General features: G+C 46.8%; 1 protein-coding gene across 4 annotated transcripts in view; it reads left to right on the top strand.

Moving 5' to 3' along the window:
- Positions 1 to 19,376, top strand: part of TTC28 (tetratricopeptide repeat domain 28) — a 430,868-nt gene that overhangs the window by 319,448 nt on the left and 92,044 nt on the right. For all 4 annotated transcript variants that reach the window (XM_054006401.1, XM_054006400.1, XM_054006402.1 and 1 more), the window contains one exon: positions 13,732 to 14,239. In XM_054006401.1, coding sequence (XP_053862376.1) covers positions 13,732 to 14,239 — 508 coding nt within the window. The remainder of the gene's footprint in view (positions 1 to 13,731; positions 14,240 to 19,376) is intronic.

The raw sequence follows: 19,376 nt of genomic DNA, 5'->3' as shown, positions 1-19,376 counted from the left end.
GTGCAAGCATCCACTGGAGGAAAAAAAAGTTGGCGCCTGTGTCTGAGTCTAGCCTTCATTGATTTGAGATCTACCATACCATTCTCTCACTAGAAGAGAAAACTTATAATGGCAGCAGGCCGTAAAAGAGACCCAGTTTGGGAATATTTTAATGAAGTTCCTCTACCTGTGGGTAAGACAGGCATGCGTGCAAAATAAAAACAGTGCAACAAAGAAATGCAAGGCCTGGTTGCCCGAATGAAACAACATCATGAGAAGTGTTCCTTCTCAGGAGGAAGCTGCGTTAAAGATGATGAAAGGAACGTGTCTGAACATGCAGGATCTTCAGGTTGGTAAACTTTTTTATTTCATACTTCTTTTGTAAGAACAGCTTGTCTTCCTTCTGGACTATTCTTGAATTCTCATATTTGAGCAAAAAATATAGTTATTACTCTATGGTACTATCATTTTAGGTGCAGTTATGATAAAAAAATAAATAGTTGAAATAGGCAGATCTTCCTTTTACAATTTCACCTTTAAAGTAGTACTGAGTGTCAGTGAATGCAATGAGTAATACTAAATGAGCAGTATGGTAATAATAATTAAATAACTGCATTGACTTATTTTGTTTAGGAGAATCCATGCTCAACATACAGGATTCTGAAGACTATCCACCTTCAAGATCACCATCATTTTCTGTAGTTCCAGAGTTATCTGCCAATGATAGTGTTTCAGTCACATCATGTATGTCACATAGCCACAGTATATCACCTGTAGCAAAAAGGAGAAAAAAAATCTCCATCATCCAGAAACAGCCATAGATAACTTTGTGATACGAACCAGCAGATTACAGAAAGAGGTAATTGATGAAAAAATTGCCCAGTTTGTTTATGCAATAAACTCTGCCTTCCGTATGATTGAGAACCCACACTTCATTAACATGAAAGAACAGGAGTACTTGTGGCACCTTAGAGACTAACAAATTTATTAGAACATAAGCTTTCGTGGGCTACAACCCACTTCTTTGGATGCATCTGAAGAAGTGGGTTGTAGCCCACGAAAGCTTGTGCTCTAATAAATTTGTTAGTCTCTAAGGTGCCACAAGTACTCCTGTTCTTTTTGAGGATACAGACTAACACGGCTGCTACCCTGAAACCTTTCATTAACATGGTTCAGTCATTAAGACCAGGATACAGTCCACCCAACAGAGCAGATGTCGCAGACAAATTGCTGGATAAAGTGTATGAAAGAGAAATTGAGCAGTGTGCAAAAGGTCCAGAGGGTGAAATTGTTAACCTGAGTCTTGATGGGTGGAGCAGTGTCCACAATGATCGTGTTGTATGTGCTTGCAAGAAGTAGCAGCAAAAGGTATAACAAACTGTGAAAAAAAATTCAAATGTCTAGTACGCAGCTTGGTCACAGACAATGCTGCAAATGTATTCAAAATGAGAAGAAATTATTTAGAAGAGAGTGAAGAGAGTCCCAAGCTGATAACATACGGTTGCAGTGCTCATTTGATGCACCTCCTAGCCAGAGAATTCAGTGTTCCAGAAATAAAGGCTAATGTTGTTGAAATTGCAAAATACTTCCACAACAACCACTTTATAGCAGCTGCTCTGAAAAAAGTGGGAGGAACCAAACTAACTCTCCCACAAGACGTACGATGGAACTCAGTAGTGGACTGTTTTGAGCACTATATCAAGAACTGGCCTAATCTGATGACAGTTTGTGAACAAAATCATGAAAAAATAGATGGCTCTGTCACAGCCAAAGTTCTCAACATTGGGCTTAAGAGAAATGTTGACTACATGCTGAGTACCCTGAAGCCTATTTCTGTAGCCTTGAACAAAATGCAGGGAAATAGCTGTTTTATTGCTAATGCTGTTGAAATTTGGAAGGAACTGAGTGAGATCTTAAAAAGAGAAATATGCAATGACAGAGTTAAATTACAAGCATTAAAAAAACGAATAGGACAAGCACTATCTCCAACTCATTTTCTTGCAAATATTCTCAATACTCGGTACCAATGTCAAACCTTAACTGCTGAAGAAGAGGAGTTGGCTATGACATGGACATCCAGCAATCATCCCTCCATAATGCCAACTATAATAAACTTCAGAGCGAAGGGTGAACCATTCAAGAAATATATGTTTGCTGATGATGTTTTAAAGAAAGTCACACCAGTGAACTGGTGGAAGTCACTTAAGCACTTGTATTCAGAGATTGTTGAAGTGATAATCTCACTTTTAACAACAGTAGCTTCTTCTGCCGGTGTAGAAATAATATCTTGGACTAATTCATTCCAAATTGAGAAATCGTTTGGGACCTGAAAAAGTGGGAAAGCTTGTTTTTCTTTTCCAAATTATGAACAAACAGGAAAATGAAGGTGAAGACGTCTGACTTAACTGCAGAAGCCAATATTTTAAGTTTCTCATGTTGACCTGGCTGACATAGTCGATTTAAATTTTATTATTTATTTTTTAAAATATTTCATTTAACTGTTTTAGTTAAAAACAATTTTAACAAAAACAAACCTGATTTTAAAAAACTTTGTTTAACTAAATTCAAAAATTCATATGCTTGTTTTGTTAAAATATTATATGTTTGTTGTTGAAGAATATATAATGATGTTGTTTTAGTTAAATAAAACAATTTAAATGTCTGGTGATGTTCTCCTCCTAATACAACATGGCAAGAAAATCCTCCAAATATTAATGATTAACCTGTTGAATTGGAGATAGTTCACCTCCCAATGACTTCATAAATATCTGCTTCAATTACCTTTTGGTAAATGAAATAACCAAACAGTCATTCATTTTCTGATATAGCTGTAAAACTAATCTGAAAAGTTTTCAAAATAAATCACTTTAAAAATGTATAGTGTGTACCTTCTAAAAATGAAGCCTACATCTATCTCTGAGTTGTGAAGAATATGTATTAAGGTTATAACAACCAAAAAGAATGCACTTTTACGTAGAAATCCCATGATTAAATCGAGTCTTCCTGACTGGTGATTTAAATCAATTTGATTTAAATCAAATCCACCCTGCTTTGTCTTGAACTGGTCAGCTGATATTTGGTTTTTTTCCTAACACCTGTCTAATGATGATGTACAGTGTCTTCATGCCATTGTGTGCTGCAGTGGTGTGTGCATCTGTTGCCATTTTGTCTATAAAGTCTCGTTTGTCTTTCCTAGCACTCTTTTTGGCCTACTTATTTTTTATGGCGTGTTCCTCCTGGAGTTGTTGTGTCTATGGTCTTCTTGCTTGATTTAGTTTCAGTTTAATTTTGCATCTTTTTTCCATTTTTTGCCATGTATCCTTAGATAACCATTTATTCGTGAATCCCAGCACTTCTTCACAAGTTTTAGTGAAAATTTCCTTTACCCATTTCCATTTGCCGTCTACTGTTTAATCATCTTCATCTTCAAGCACATGATAGCTATTTGCTAGCACAATTCTAAACTCCTGTGTTATCTGTTTTAGCTTGGTGATATTATAACATGAGCATCTCTGTTCAGATGTCTTCTTTTTTCTTATTTTTATTCTCATGTAATTACCACTAGTATGTGGTCCATTCCCAAATCTGTCCTGTTCTTGCTACACATATCTTCTAAAATTGTTCTCCATTTGCGCCGAATTGTGTTGTGATCAATTGGAAAATCTTGATTTTTTTTTTTAAGTGACTGTGGCCTGAAGTTTCGGACTCTGTACAAATCTGAGGCCCCAGTAAATGAGATGATGTTGCAACTGCTCAGCAAACTGCTTGCTTGTCCCAGAATGTTTGAGCCTTGCCTGCTTTTTTTTCTGTGAAGGGTGCAGGTGTGTGGATGCGCAGCAGGTATGCATTCTGTCCAGATGGAGCAGGGATGTGGGTGCAGAAGTGTAGCAATCACAGGTGTCAAATGCCAGTGCTCAGTTGGCTCTCCTGAAAGCAGCCCCTTTCCTAGCACAGCCTCCATTGAAGGCGATGCTTGCAGCACATAAGAGTCCTTGTTTGTTGCGACTTGTTAGATGTGAAAGGAAAACAAATTGCAATAATATTTCATTCAAAACCTGTCTGAAGAGCCCGGCTGCCCCCTTGGGTTCAGTTTATCGAAGTGTGTTTGTGAACAGACCTAGGTCCTTGGCCTGGGAATGGCAGATTTGTTAAGGAGGTTGATGAAGTATATTTTCTCCATCTTAGTGCTGGTCCAATTAAGTGCTTGTTTGTAGGGAGTGGGCCTGTAATGAAAAGTGGCCTCTTGAGTCCCCTGCATATCATTTCCCTACAGCTCTTTCATAAAGGAACCATACATCTGTAACACCGAGAGACCCCAGTCTTGGCAGGTGGGATCAAGCCTGGGATCTCTGGAGCTTAGTGCATGAGCTAAAGGCCACGCGGACCTTAGCTACAGCTGTAGCAGACTCGTTAATCTCTAAGTGCCACTAGAGGGGACGGAACACCACACCCAGGAGGTGTGTGGGTTACAAATCAACCAAACTGTCACAGAGAGGTGGGTGCCTTTGCCCATGTCAGGTGAGGAATTCTCATGCAGATGAGTTTGAGACTTGATTCACTATAAGTGTCCCAAGTGAAAGCAAACACACACTGGTTTGAAGCAGTGGGATTGGCTGAATGGAGACGGACCTTGGGGGAGCAGGGTAATCCCCTGAGGTCATGACACCGTTCCCCCAGCTATGGACTTTACTCCAGTGGGAAGAATTTCTGTACAGGTGCAATCTCAGAATCAAAATCGCCTCCTTCAAAAGCTCCAAGCATGTAAAGAAAGTGATTCTGAGGTTTTAAAGACTTGGGGTAGACTGGCTTGCTCTTAGGTGCTGCCTAAGGCTGCCTTTGTGGTGGGGGATACACAAGGGAAAAGAAGCCCTTCACTGCTAATTAGGGCTATAAAAATGGAGTGGGGCGGGCATTCAGGTGAGGTGAAATAAGGCGGGAAGGCTCTTGAGCATGGCATGGAGTGTGCCATGAATGCTAGCCTCCTGCTCAAAATCAGATCCACACACTGGAGGAAGGGGTGCACAAAGATGGCAGGATGTGTGTAGAGTGTAGGGCAGAGACTTCCCCAGAGAACAAGTGCAAGAACAAGAGCCGATGCTCTCTTGACAGATGCGGGCTAATGTGGAGACTGGCAGCTTTAACTTGCACAATGAGCCTGGCACATCCTCAAAGTCTCCCAGGCTGAGAAATGTCCCAAGAGTCATTCATGAACAGTTGCTTCGATTTGATCAGACATACACATTTTAGGGTATTGTTTCTGCACCCTGACTGGATGAATAGACTCTCGGGTGGATAAATTCAGAATTCACTTCTTGCAGGTAATCCCAAACATCCACCTTGAATATGCGCCCTCCCCCCACTTCTTATTCTGCTTTCCCTTTTCTCTTCCCAGTCTTCACTTTTCCTTCCATATCTTGATGCATTTCATTCATGTCTCTTACCCTCATTTTTTCTCTCATCCTATATTCCTTTAAAATGTATTTTACTTTGTTATTTACAATCCTCTCTCTCAAAGAGGTTTTACTTTTCTGGTTTGGCCTTTCTCTTCTGTCATGTTTGTAATGGCCATTTTTTCTCTGTCCCAGTCTCCCCAACCATTTATCTCTGTCTCTTCTCCTCCTCCATTTCTGCCTGCTTTTCATCTATCTCTGGTCCCCTTCCCCCACCCCTCCTCTAGTTGGTTTGCTTGGTATGGGGGTAGGGAGGAGGTCACCTTACAAATATCTCTTCATGGCCCCCCCTTCCATATTGTGTGGGGGCTTGTCTACAGAGGAAAGGTATGCCAGTATAAGCTAAGGTGTGAATTTAAACTGATGACGCTACACTGGTATAACTCCCTGTGTGGACACTCAGGATATGTCTTCGTTAGCAATGTTAAAGTGCTGCCACAGCAGCGCTTTAACGTGGCTGTGTAGCTGCGGCACGAACTGTAAAAAAAACAAACGACCCACCCCCGCGAGGGGAGTAGCTCCAGCGCTGGGAGCACAGCTCCAGCGCTAGTGGACTGCATATACTGGCACGTTACAGCGCTGAAACCTGCTGCGCTCAGGGGGGTTTTCACACCTCTGAGCGAGAAAGTGGCAGTGCTGTAAAGTGCTAGGATAGACAAGCCCTTAGACTGCTTTGGAAGGGGATTAAGCTAACCCCAAAAAAGTCACTCTTCTTCTGAAATTAGAGTGTCCACAGGGAGTGTTGTACCAGTTTAAGTATAGTGGTATATTACTGATACAAGTGGTAAAACTTTCCTGGGTAGACGAGCCCTGGCTTACTTGCAGTCTTTAAAGTATTATATTCATAGCACCCCTGTGAGGTAGGGAAGTGCTGTCGCTGTTTCACAGACGAGGAAGCAAGGCACAGAGAGACTGCCCAGGAAGTCTGTAGCAGAGGTCTCTAGCCCTAGCCCATCCCAACCCCCTCCCTACACGCCAGCCCACAGTGGCGGGTGAGGAAGTTCTGACGAGTAAGTGGACAGCACCATGACTTTGCAGGTATAATTGAGAGTCCTGGTTTGTTGTTTCGCCAGGGTCTAGGAAAGGCTTGTTTCAGATGCCTACCTGACACCTGTGTTAGGTGAATTTCATTTTCCTCTCTTCCCCTCGGCTGGCCCCTCCTACCTTCTTGGCTTTGCAAGTAAGCTAGCACCCGTCTCCCCACTACGTTGCTTGGGAACCAAAGCCACCTGGGTGAGGGCTGATATGAAGGGGAGATGACAGAATTGTTAGGGCTCCCAGTATTTGGTTCTGTTTAGCATTAGAACTCGATGGGAAGTAAGAGAAGGAAGGTGATCCAGGCCCCTGGAGGCCAGTGACAGTTGCACACTGACGTGTGTGTACTTTACAGCCCAAGAAAACGGTTGAAATCCACCAATTTAAAAGGGTGGTGTTGAGCCTTGGTAACTCTGTAACTCAGGGTCCTGAGAGGTTTGCTTTCTTTGAGTCCAGCATTCCCACACAGCTCCCCTGATCACCCACTGCCTGAGCCATGCACGGGAATTCAACCACTGTGACCACTGGCTCCCTGCTAGAGCTGTATCTGGGGATGGGGTGAGCCCCGGCTGCTGCCAAGCGCTGCCCCTGGCTGGGGCGGGAGGGCTGCGCTCTCACTCAGCGCTGCCCTTGGGGACTCAACTTCCAGGCGTGCCTGATCTATTTCCAATTCTTCTGTCTGCGCTGCTGGAAGCCATGTTTCTGCTAACCAGACATCATCTTTGGCGAGTGCTTATGCACCGGGCTTGGAAGGAGCCTTCTAACAATCCCTACAGACACGGCAGTGTTTGTGGCTGATGTGCATGGTGTTCTCACGCTTATAGGTGCTGAGCTGTAACAGATAACTGCTTTCTAACAGCATAGCTATGACATGGCCACCTTCTGGCTTGGATGAAACAGCCCAGGCCCCTGTGTTTTCCTGTTATCAAGTCCCCCTGTAGCTGCGCTTCTTTATTATACATCTGTTTAGCATCGGGCTCTTTGCCTTACTCAGCTAGAAAAGCTGATCTGGCTGTTGTTCTCAGGAAACACAGAACAATTAGAAATTATTTTTTTCTTTAGAACTCCCTTCTGTGCCTTAGCTTGGTGGCAGGAGTGTCTGCTTTCTATGAAAGGGATAAATTGCATGATTACAGGTGGAAGCAACCTCCACTGTAAGATTTGTCTTTGTCAGCTTTATAAAGCATTAATTTTCTTCATGTCTCCTGAAGCAAAACCCCAGTGATACCAGGCCAGAGTCTCCCATCCCACGATGCAAAGCAAAGCCACTCCTGAATGTGCGTCTGGAGTCCACTTCAGGCAGACACCTCGGGGGTCAGCCTTGATGCACCCTTTGTGGTGGTGTGAGGCTCCTTCAAATGCAGATGGAATTCCCTTCCTCTGTTAGCTCTATGCACGAGCCACTTAGAGTTCCCAGAGGACATTATTATGTGGAGGATTTTATTAAGTATACAATGACTATATCTTCCCCAGTCCTACTACCAGCCCCTGGCAGCATGTCCCTGGTGTCCCTCAGCAGATTTAATCACTAAATTGTTCCCAAACACTAGTTTTATGTCAGGCTCCACAATCTTCCCACTAATGACCCCCATGAGTACTGTGTGAGCACTGAGAAGTCTCTTACTGCAGGAGAGATGCTGTAGGGAACCAGCCCAGGAGAAGCCAAAACCACCCTGGGCTCTCCTCATGCAGCCATGAAAATGGTGGCGAAATCTGCCTCTGAGACTGCACAAGGCACACGGGTCAGACATCACTCCATTTAACAGAATAAAACACGGGGAGTTATCCCAGTGCGACCACTGCAGTGAGAGTGAGGGGGTCGCCTTTCTGCACTGAGCATGAGGGAATCACCTGAGTTAGCAATAAAGACATCTGTGGAAGTTACAGGATCATAATCCATCCTTTCCCTTCCCAGTCTTCCATCCATTTCTCCCTCCTTTCCCCCCCCCCCCCCCCCCCCAGGACTCTCCTCCTCCGCTCTTCCCCTCCATTATCTGAAGAGTTAAACCCTGGGCATTCACTGGGGCAAGTCAGGCCCCTTCTACCATGCCCCAAGAGCCTTGTCCAAACCACATAGGCCTTAGGCTAGCTCTTCTTGCTGCGCCTGGGGATGATGACAAGCCCAGGGAATGAATCACTGCAATAGCCCAAATCTCTCTCTGAGGTAATGATCTGGGGACTTTCTAAATGCTGCTTCTCAGTGTGCAGTGTGAGAGGTCTCTGGAGTCGCAGCAGTGCTGAGATTCATCTTAACCCTGTCATGCCTCTTCTCCCCAGCTACTGCACTTGGGGCAGTTTGAGTCTGTTCCCAGCTGTGATCGATACTACCTGGCCATGGCTCTTCTCGCTGACTAATGTGCAAACAAATGTCCACAACAACCCTTGTGAGGCCGGTTCTCCTTGTCCCACCACACGATTGGCACCGTGAGATTCTGGCGACATTGCAGTTTGCTGTCATGGCTGCTCAGGGACTGAGAGAGTTGCCTACCTCCTGGGCTTCACTGAGGCTGTCGTGCTAGTAGTGCGGGGGATTGCACTGCACTGGGCTTTAACCACGTCCAGAACAGGCTGCCAGCATCTCATGGTCAGTCATAGATACGTCACATGTCACCAGAGCTGGTGGGAGCCCAGGTGTATTTTATTGAGTCACAGCCTGTGCAGGGCCTTACACTGTTTTGTATAGAGCATATACAAGGTTTCTAAGTGCATACGTTTTACCATTGGGCTGGGAATTTAGATACAACATTGAGCCACTTTCACTTTAATGAAAGTTCACAAAGCAAAAAATTCTGATTTCTACCTCTAGTTATGTAGACGCCTCAGAACAGGCTCTGACAGACCCACCCTCAAATAACTGCAGTGCCTTGTTAGAGTTTGCCAAATAGTTACTTCATTAAATTGCTTGAGAGCTCTTTCCAAAGAGCCAAACCTCTTTCAAGCTGGTGTGAAACTAACTTGAATGGAATGGGGCCTCCTCCCAACTCTGCTTGTTACTGCTGCTAAATGTATGGAAACAAACGGGCTCTGCTTGGACGGATAACCCTGCATGCAGCGCTCTGCCAGCCTGTCAGTAAGTGTGTCTGGGAGCCCACCATCATGTCCAGGGTAATGAGGTACTGCACCTTCTCACTTATGGGCTTCCATTCCCAACAAATCCAAGTCCATTCCCAGATGCATTAATATTCTGCTTTCAGAGTAGCAGCCGTGTTAGTCTGTATCCGCAAAAAGAAGAACAGGAGTACTTGTGGCACCTTAGAGACTAACAAATTTATTAGAGCATAAGCTTTCGTGGACTACAGCCCACTTCTTCGGATGCATATAGAATGGAACATATATTGAGGAGATATATATACACACATACAGAGAGCATAAACAGGTGGGAGTTGTCTTACCAACTCTGAGAGGCCAATTAATTAAGAGAAAAAAAACTTTTGAAGTGATAATCAAGATGCCCAGTACAGACAGTTTGATAAGAAGTGTGAGCATACTTACAAGGGGAGATAGAATCAATGTTTGTAATGGCTCAGCCATTCCCAGTCCTTGATTATCACTTCAATATATGTTCCGTTCTATATGCATCCGAAGAAGTGGGCTGTAGTCCACGAAAGCTTATGCTCTAATAAATTTGTTAGTCTCTAAGGTGCCACAAGTACTCCTAATATTCTGCTGAGACCTTTCATCTTATGTTCAGCTAGCTGGATGACAAACTGTTGGTAATGGCCTAAAACTTTCCAGCATGGGGAGAAGTTAGAGATGGGGCCAGGAGCCAGTGCGGGAATGTTCTGTGGGGTGCCCCATAAAAAAATATTTTTCTGAGCAAATATTGTAACTGCCTTTTTATCAAGACTCACTCTGCACATGAGACAGGTGCCTTCATGTCTGAAGAGAAGCCCTATCATTGTGCAGAACATGTCCGTCCAGCAGTCCTGCCTGGGCATTGGTGCAGCCCACCAGCCTTCTGATCCCAACAGAAATGGTCTCTCCCTTTTTCAACAGCCTTCCCTGCTGCACAGTGTAAACGCTTTTTGAACCCACTTTTGAAGGAGTGCAGTCAGGCCCCAAACCCCCTGCCAAAGCATGTCTTTTAGACTCGTTCTGGTGCACACTAGCTGGAGAGGGTGAAGCAACATGTCCCACGGCCAAGTGTAACTTCCAGCCCAGGCCAGCTCATTCAGTCTCCTTACCTCCACAGTATCGGAGGTGTGAATAAGAGCAGGTTAGGGGAATTGCTGCTAGCTGCTACCCTTTCCATTCTGGGGCAAGTTACAGCAGTAAAGCAACGTCACTTTCCCTCCCTTACAGCGTGAATCGAGAGCATTGAACCCTAGATGGCAGCACCTGTACCAAGGCCTGCCTCAGCTGTGCCCCTAGTGTTGGACTGCAGGAATTCCCATCCATACTTTTCTCCTTGGCTAGCGGATCAGACCCAAGGCTAAGACTCAGGAGAGGTGGAAGGGGAATCCTCAGGACTCTTAACAGGAGCACTTCAGAGACCCCGAGGAAAGGGGGAAGGTTTCATCATCTGACTTCCTATCCCAGGAGTGTGCATCAGCCTTGCCAGGGAAATCATAACGTTTTTAACATCAGCTGCAACTCTGCTGGTCTCAGATATTTGCTGCCTGTTGTGCTGAATGAGGTTCATCTATAGCATCAAGTGAAAAAAATGAAGTCACTGTAAATTCTGGCAGTTTTTATGATATAATTAAGCTGCCTACAAGGATCCCTCAGGGAAAGCAAATGCAGCTTTGCTATTTATGGAGCTGGCCGAGGTAGTGTTTTCTGGCCAGCGTTCATATCTTATGACCTATAAATTGTGTTTAATAGCTAATCTGTTGCCTCAGATTCTTGTATCAGAAAAACTGGTTTCTTTTTTAATCTGTTAATTTGCATCAGCACAGCACATTTACAAATCCTTGATTTGGAAACATTAGTCCATTAATGTTGCTAAGCATGGAAGTAATTTATCGTCTGCACTATCTACCCTTCGCTCTGGCCCGTAGATCTTCCTGCCACTGCATTATTCTTCCACATGTGATATAATTTTAATAAAAATAATCATTAGGAAGGCTCCTCTGGCCTCGGTTGTTGAAAGCCCTGAAAGATGAGTTGCTGATGTGAGACTGTAGCTAGTAGTAACAGTCTAGTGCAGCTCTTGATGAGGGGATTTGAACCAGATTTCCTGTTCGAGAGGAAGCCTCCTCTGCTGTGTGTTCACAGCTGGGTGCATGTGATGGGGGTGCCCAGGAAGGGGTTAATGGCCTGGCAGGGACTGAAATTGAACCCTCTCGCCTGCGGAATGTGTCCAAGCTGGAGGTAGGGCCCTAGTTGGAGAGAACAATAAGGAAGATCTCAGTAGATCAAGGACAAGTGGCACCCAGGCTGGTAGGGAACTGCCTTTGCAAAGGCCTGTATCTGCTGGGGGAGACATGGCTTCCATGGGGAGAGGATGGCAGGTTCTAACAGCCTCTGCTGGCGGGGTGAGTGGGAGAGGTTTCCAGGGCGGCTGGGGACAGAGCCCAGCACGCACTCGGCGCCATGATGCTCCTTGGACATGTAAGAATCAGGGTTTTCCTCCTAACCTCGCTTGGGGTGAGTCCATCCTCTGGGCTCTTGCTGTCGTCCTTCGGGCCTTCACTGATGCAGCAGCTGCTCAGTGCAATTCAAGGGACAGGGTTTAATCTACAACCACTTGAACAGTTTGGTCCAGGAGACACTTGTCTCCCTTGCTCATGCTCTGGGAATTGAGCTGGGCTGAGTACTAGAGCTGCCAGTCTCAGGGTGTCTCCATACTGAACACTTAACTCTGGAACTCGCTTCCCCTGTTGCTCCAACGAAGCACGAGTCAGCTGACTTTTGGGGCGAGCTGCAAAGCCCCTCTGCTCCCAGGGCTTTCAAGGAGCAAGAGGGGTGGGTGGGTGGAAATTGATGCTTTCAATGGTGGGCAGAGGCTGATCACTGTTTATTTGTATGGTATCGTTAAACCTGGACTTGGAGTTTGGGGTATGGGGGACAGTTTACACGCTTCTCTAAAGAAATAGCAGCTGCAGGGTACTGCTCTCCTGCGCCCAGAGGGTTTGGGGATGGCACAGGCACCAGGATGAATATACATGTATGCTCAGTAGTGCTGAGTCAGGCACATGGCCTTCCTTGGCATCTAGACCTATTTCCTAGGTTGATTGTTCTGGAACAAACGTATTTCTTGCACACTGTATGGGAAAGCCCAACTCTTGCACTTTAGCTAAGCTGTCCTGCTAACTTTGGCCACCATTGGGGATCCATTAGCAAATGCCATAGCTCCAAAGTGCAGCAAAGAGAGTGACATCTCTGCCCTAAACAGCATGAGTGGCTTGGGGATCCTGAGCATGCTGGCTTAGCTGTGCAGTATCCCTGTCTGGTCGCTCCCTGTGCATGGGTCAGCATTCCCACTGCAGATGTTTTAAGGACTATCTACCGAAGCAGACGCCATGAATCTAGCGCAGGAATCTCTGCAGGCTCAGTAAGCAGAGGGATTGGGAAGCTCTGCAGTGTGAACATGGTCAGTCTGAGCTGCATGCTGCTGCAGTTTCACAGACCATTCTCTTAGGCTCCTTATTCAGAGCCTGAGACCTCTGCTGCTGTTGGAAGGGAGCTCATTGTGCAGGAAGTGGCACAGAAGCAAGCGATTCATTAGTCGTTACTCTGCAGAGAAATGCCTTTACATATCTGTCTGCCCAAGATCCCTGTGGACAGGACTTTGCTGTGATAACTGGCATGACTGTAGGTGTTAAAGTAGTAGTGAGAGATGGGCTGAGATACAGCTGCCTTCAGAGTGGGAACCGAGCTCTCTCAGGCAGCTCACACAGCCTCGTCTCACCTCGTGGATCCTGATATTGCCAAGTTCCTGCAGATCCCACATTCTGTATTACCCCAAAGTCCCTGGGCTTTGCAGTGCCAGGGGTTTCCCCACTATGTCTCTCAGGGGATGGGAAGGAATTATCCCTCAATCAGAGAATCCCAGTCCGGTTTTCCCTGCCAGCCCGTGGGTGCCCTCCCTGCAGCCCCTCATTGCCACAAACAGCCCATGACCCGTTTGGCAGCTGGGGATTTTTCTCCTGAGTATCGTGTTGCATGTGCAGATAGCCAGGTTTCCACTGGACCCTCCAGGAAGCAGAGCTGGAGTCTCCCTGGAAGAGTTTGTTAGAGGCTAACAGGTGAATGTTGTGTGTCCCTTTGACCTGACTCTGTTTCCACAGGCTCTCACTCTCACCCTCTCTCTCTTGTCTTACAGGCAGCTTCCTCAGCTCTGAGCAGCCTGGGCCATGTGTATACAGCCATTGGCGATTACCCCAATGCACTGGCTAGTCACAAGCAGTGTGTCCTCCTTGCGAAGCAATCCAAAGACGAGCTCTCGGAGGCCCGCGAGCTGGGGAACATGGGGGCAGTGTACATTGCTATGGGGGACTTTGAGAACGCGGTGCAGTGCCACGAGCAGCACCTGAAGATTGCCAAGGAGCTGGGGAACAAGCGGGAGGAGGCGCGAGCCTATAGCAACCTGGGCAGCGCCTACCACTACCGGAGGAACTTCGACAAGGCCATGTCCTACCACAATTATGTGCTGGAGCTGGCCCAGGAGCTGGCCGAGAAAGCCATTGAGATGCGGGCCTATGCTGGCCTGGGCCATGCTGCCAGGTGTATGCAAGACCTGGAGAGGGCCAAGCAGTACCATGAAGAACAGCTGGGCATTGCTGAGAGCCTGCAGGACCGAGCCGCTGAGGGCAGAGCCTCTTCCAATCTAGGTAAGTGCCCCAGGCTATGTGGGGAATAGTGTAACAATGCCTAACCCCGTGGTCTACTGCCGGGAACTTCGCTCTGTGTCACCTTCTCAAATCCCCTGCTTCCACTAGGCCAGCTCCTCATCTCAGTCCCCTTCGTCCATAGGTGCAGGAGCTGGGGGGGCTGCCGCACCCCCTGGCTTGAAGAGGTTTCCATCATATCCAGGGTTTACAGTTTGGTTCAATGGCTCTCAGCTCCCCCACTGTACAAACTGTCCCAGCAGCCCTGCCTTCATACCAGCAGCAAGTGGGCACTTTGCAGGTTCAAAGTGTCAGAGCAATATGCCCCTGGGCCAGCCCTTTAATGTGTCCCAGTGGCAGAGTGAGAAGCATGAGGCAATTGCAGAGCAGGGAGTGAAATGGGAAGAAGATGAGTTTGGGGGGCTGCAAAGCTGAGCCAAGAGAAGGTTTTAGGGGCAAAGCAGGTGCAGCAGCATTATAATGTCCAGTGGGGATGAGGGCATCATGATTTGCCATCTTGTCATAGGTTTGGGACCCATGCAGGACATCGGGCCCAGCTGAGCACTCAAGTGTGAGGGTGGGGATGTTTCATGGACCAAAGGGTGGCTCTGCTCGTTAACCTTGCAGAATGCAACTCCTCACGTCCTTCTCGGTAACCCAAAGCATGCATTGTCTAAATCCCGGCAGAGCTGATTTTCAGAGCAAGCGCAGAACCCAATAAGTTTTGGAAGATGATTGCCCCTGGGGGGAGGAGACATTAATGTCCTACAGTTACCGCTAGAAGCAGGATTTAGAGCAGGGGTGGGCAAACTTTTTGGCCCAAGGGCCACATCTGGGTATGGAAATTGTATGGCGGGCCATGAATGTTCACGAAATTGGGAATTGGGGTGTGGGAGGGGGTGAGGGCTCCGGCTGGGGGTGCGGACTCTGTGGTGGGTCCAGAAATGAGGAGGTCAGTGTGCAGGAAGGGGCTCCAGGCTGGGGCACAGGGTTGGGGTATGGGAGGGGGGGTGAGGGCTCCAGCTGGGGGTGCGGGCTCTGGGAATGCGGGTTTGGGGTTCAGGAGGGTGCTTTGGGCTGGGACCAAGGGGTTCAGATGGCAGGTGGGGGATCAGGGTTGGGGCGGGAGGGTTGGGGCGCAGGAGGGGGGAAGGCTCTGGGCGGCGCTTACCTCAAGCAGCTCCCAGAAGCAGGGGCATGTCCCCCTTCTGGCTCCTATGCGGAGGCGCGGTCAGGCAACTCTGCATGCTGCCCCATCTCCAGGCACTGCCCCTGCAGCTCCCATTGGCCGTGATTCCCGGCCAATGGGCACGGCGGGGGCAACGTGCGGAGCCCCTTGGCTTCCCCTATGTACAGGAGCTGGGGGTGGGGTGGGGACACGCCGCTACTTCTAGGATCTGCATGGAGCCACGGTACACACGGGGCGGTGCAAGCCCCCGACCCCGCTCCGCGACTGGAGCAACAGAGCGGGGCAAGCCCCCGACCCCGCTCCCCGGTGGGTGCTCAAGGGCTGGATAAAGTGTCTGAAGAGCCGCATGCGCCCCTGGACCATAGTTTGCCCACCCCTGGTTTAGAGGGAATGCTGCTCTACTGCTTCTCCCTTTCCCTGGTCCCAAGGTGGGAATTCAGAGAGCACAGATAGTTCTTGCTGCCTTCGCTGTGACTTTCGACATTGTGGACTTTCCTGTCCTAGGCGAAGGTATCCTGGCTGTAATTCCCTTCAGCAGGCCAGGTGTGGCTGGGGCGTGGGAAGGACAGAGAGAGGCTGTTGGGATGATGAGATGCTGGCAGCCCCCAGAAGTGCAGTTCTAGCAGGCAGCCCTGCACTGTAAATTAGCTTCTGTTTCTGCCTGGCAGTTGGCACTTGGTTCATTTGTAGATGCTAATTGTACTCTGATGTTATCCGTGGCAGGTAATTGAAATGGGCTTGATGAATTACTTAATTTCCTTTAATAGCTGAGTCTTCAAGAGCTGAATAAAGAAGATAAGGTGAACTGGAGAAAACACAACAGCCCCAGCTTTCTAATTAGTGCGTCGAGTTTCCTTTTTCTTTACTCAAATTATGGCAAATGTGTAAGGCTAAATGGGTTTATGATGCAAGAACCCCTTTGGGGTGTTGACCTTTAAAGAGCCAGTACTGAGCATTGATAACATTTCTGTTAGTATGACAGGGGATCTGATGGCCAGGAGGGTTGGAAAGGATGATGCTTTGAGTCTGATCTTGTATAAGGGATTTAGCAAAATACAAATGCAAATAAATTTAGCAAAGAGCTAATTACGTTCCCCATGTTTCTGGCAGGTGCTGGGAGATGTCTTTTCTGCGGGTGGGCATGAGAACTGCTCTCTGGGTTCTGCTGGCAGACAACAGGGCAGGAGAGGCATGTTCTGGGCTCTGCTGGACCAGAGTGTGGCGCATGCGCCCAGGGCTCTGCTGGGATTTGGGGCATGCACCCTGGGCTCTGCCAGCTACTGGGGTGGAAGTGCTTCTGTGGTTCTGGTGGGTGTGCGGCTGTGGGCTCTGCTGGACATGAGCAGGGGGAGCATATGCCTTGGGCTCTGTTGGCAGTTGGGGACTGGGGGGCATCCCCTCTCATCCAGTGTGACACATGCAGTGGGGCAGAGTGATCCCCTGTAGGCTTGGGGGGGAGACCTCAGGTCTGAAATGGAACGACATTGCTTCTTACTTGCCTGTGCCTTAGAGACATTCTGATGCTGTTTGTCAGAGCCATGAAACAACCCTCTTGGCACAGAAATGTTGCAAAGAGACAGGTTTACCAATTCTCTGCAAGCAAAACTTTTAACTGTGGCTCGTTAGCCTCGGCCCTGAAGGACCCCATGCACCATTGGCATGTGTTCGCGCGCTTGCTCTCTCTTCTGCAGACCTGACACAAACTCACTTAGGTTCTTAATGCTCTCGCCATTTTGCCAGCTCAAAACCCCATGAGGCAAGTTTGGATTAGAAAGTTCTTCTCAGTACCGTTCTTAATCTTATAGCAGCTTTATATTTAGTGATACTTTCATCACATGATTCCAGACATTCTTCTGTTGAACTGTGAGGGGTTTCAGTGCAGCAGAAATGTTTTTCTTGAGTTGGATTTAAGCCTAAATGTAACTTTGTCAGTAGTGCTGACTCAGCCCCTCCACGCTTGACTTTGAAACAGCCTTTCTAGCGTCTAAACGTAGGATCTCACGTATCAGCTGGTCCTTCAGCTGTAAGCTCTGCCCTCCTCTCTGCCAGTTGTTACTTTGAGAAACGTAGGGTCTCACGTATCAGCTGGTCCTTCAGCTGTACCTCTCTGTCCTTCTCTCTGTCAGGGTTGTTACTTTGAGAAATCAAAATGTGTAGTTCTTGTTGAGAAAGTCCATTAATGCTATTTAAAATGCATCCAGTACCAATTAAATGTGAAGTCTTAATTGTCTTTCATCTAAGCCACATGTAAAACAAAACCTCATCAAAATAACCACACTGACAGCCAAAAATGTATCTGAATGTGTGTTTCTGAGCCAGAATGTCAGTGTTGGCCTCTTTGCTGAAACAACAGAAATTGTTGTTTGCGTTTCAGTGATTGAGATGGAAGGCTCTCCTTACTGTATTATCTAATGCCGAGTGAGACAGAGACAGCATATAACATAGCCCAGCTGCTGGAGTGCTCTGCAGGGAGATAGGCTGTGCTCTGAGCGTTAGTAAGCAGAAGGTAATGGACTGAGGGCAAGTCGCAAGTTATCAAGCCCTTCATAACAAGGAGATGTGGAGTTTAACCAGGCTCTGACTGTCAACCTTTGCAAAGCAGATGGTGTTTTCAGATTCCAAGGCCCCATCTAGAGACCTGGCTTGTCACCCTCTGCAATTCTTAACTCTGCTTAGTGCCATGTAGAAAAGGCACTTCACATTATGAGCAAAGGACTGTTTATAGTCTCTAATAATTGCATATGGATGCTAAGCTTCTATTTCCCTCTGCATCTGCTTCCCACTAAATCCTGTATATGCTGCATGTATTGAAATGCAAAAGCAGAGAGAGGAATGTATACTTCACTCTCAGCTAGGGCTGGAGGGTTCTGCTTTATTTGCACAGAGTGGAAGATTATAAGGGATTTAGTTCATTTTGAGAGAGAATCATTTCAAATCCCAAAGTAGCCTCTTGGAATGTACTCAGCAATAGAACATTGTGTGTTGTGTATAATGTGTGGGAGATACATCGTATGCCACCTATACCACTGGCAGACGCAGCAGGCATGATGCCACTGAAGGCAATGAACTTTGCCCATGTGCATGTACTGCATGTGTTTTAAGTACTATTTCTCAGAGCGATGCGGGGTGCAGTCTCAGGCTGAGGAGTTGCAGAGTGTTTTCCCCAGGTAAGTACAAGTAACTGCACCAAAGAACTAAATGCACTAACCCAGTCTTTAATCATAAAGGCAAAGTTGCATGGTAATGACAGCGTTGCGGTAGTGAGGTTCTATTTGAAGAGACACTTTAATGATTGGCCCCAACGTTTTCAAACATCTTGCAACTTTTTGGAAAAATAAAAAAAGACTCAGGTAAAATGTCTCAGGTTTATCATCAGCCCAGGGTGATTTTTTTAAAGTAGTTAAAAATCCATGTAACCATTTTTGAGATTTACAAGCATGAAAACAGTTCTCCAGTTAAGGCTCTCCGGTTAAGGAGATTTCCCAGACCCCTTTTTAGCACCTAAATATCTAAAGAACAGCTTCTTTTGTTTGACACTGTCTGACTTCTCAGTAAGAGCCAGTGGTTTAAGCTGTTATTTTTCTCACTCTTCTGACCTTCCTGATATTACAGATCAACACTCAACAATAGAATGACTTCAGTTATAGTGAAAATGTGTAATATACAGTAACTAAAAATAGAATTAAATACACTTACACACATTAAATACATTTAGTTCAATAATAAAGGCCTGGAAACGCATCAAAATAATCAGAATCGTAGAAATTTTGGGCTGGAAGGGATCTGAAGAGGTCATTCTGGTCCATCGCCTCCATGCTGAGGTAGGACCAAGTAATCCTACACCATCCCTGACAGGTTTTTGTCCAACCTGTTCTTAAAAATCGACAGTGATGGGGAGTCCGCAGTCTCCCTTGGAAGCCTGTTCCGGAGCTTAACTATCTTTTTAGTTAG

The sequence above is a fragment of the Malaclemys terrapin genome, chromosome 16 (genome assembly GCF_027887155.1).
Source record: "Malaclemys terrapin pileata isolate rMalTer1 chromosome 16, rMalTer1.hap1, whole genome shotgun sequence".
Lineage (NCBI taxonomy): Eukaryota > Metazoa > Chordata > Testudines > Emydidae > Malaclemys > Malaclemys terrapin.
This window is presented reverse-complemented; position numbering and strand designations above follow the sequence as displayed.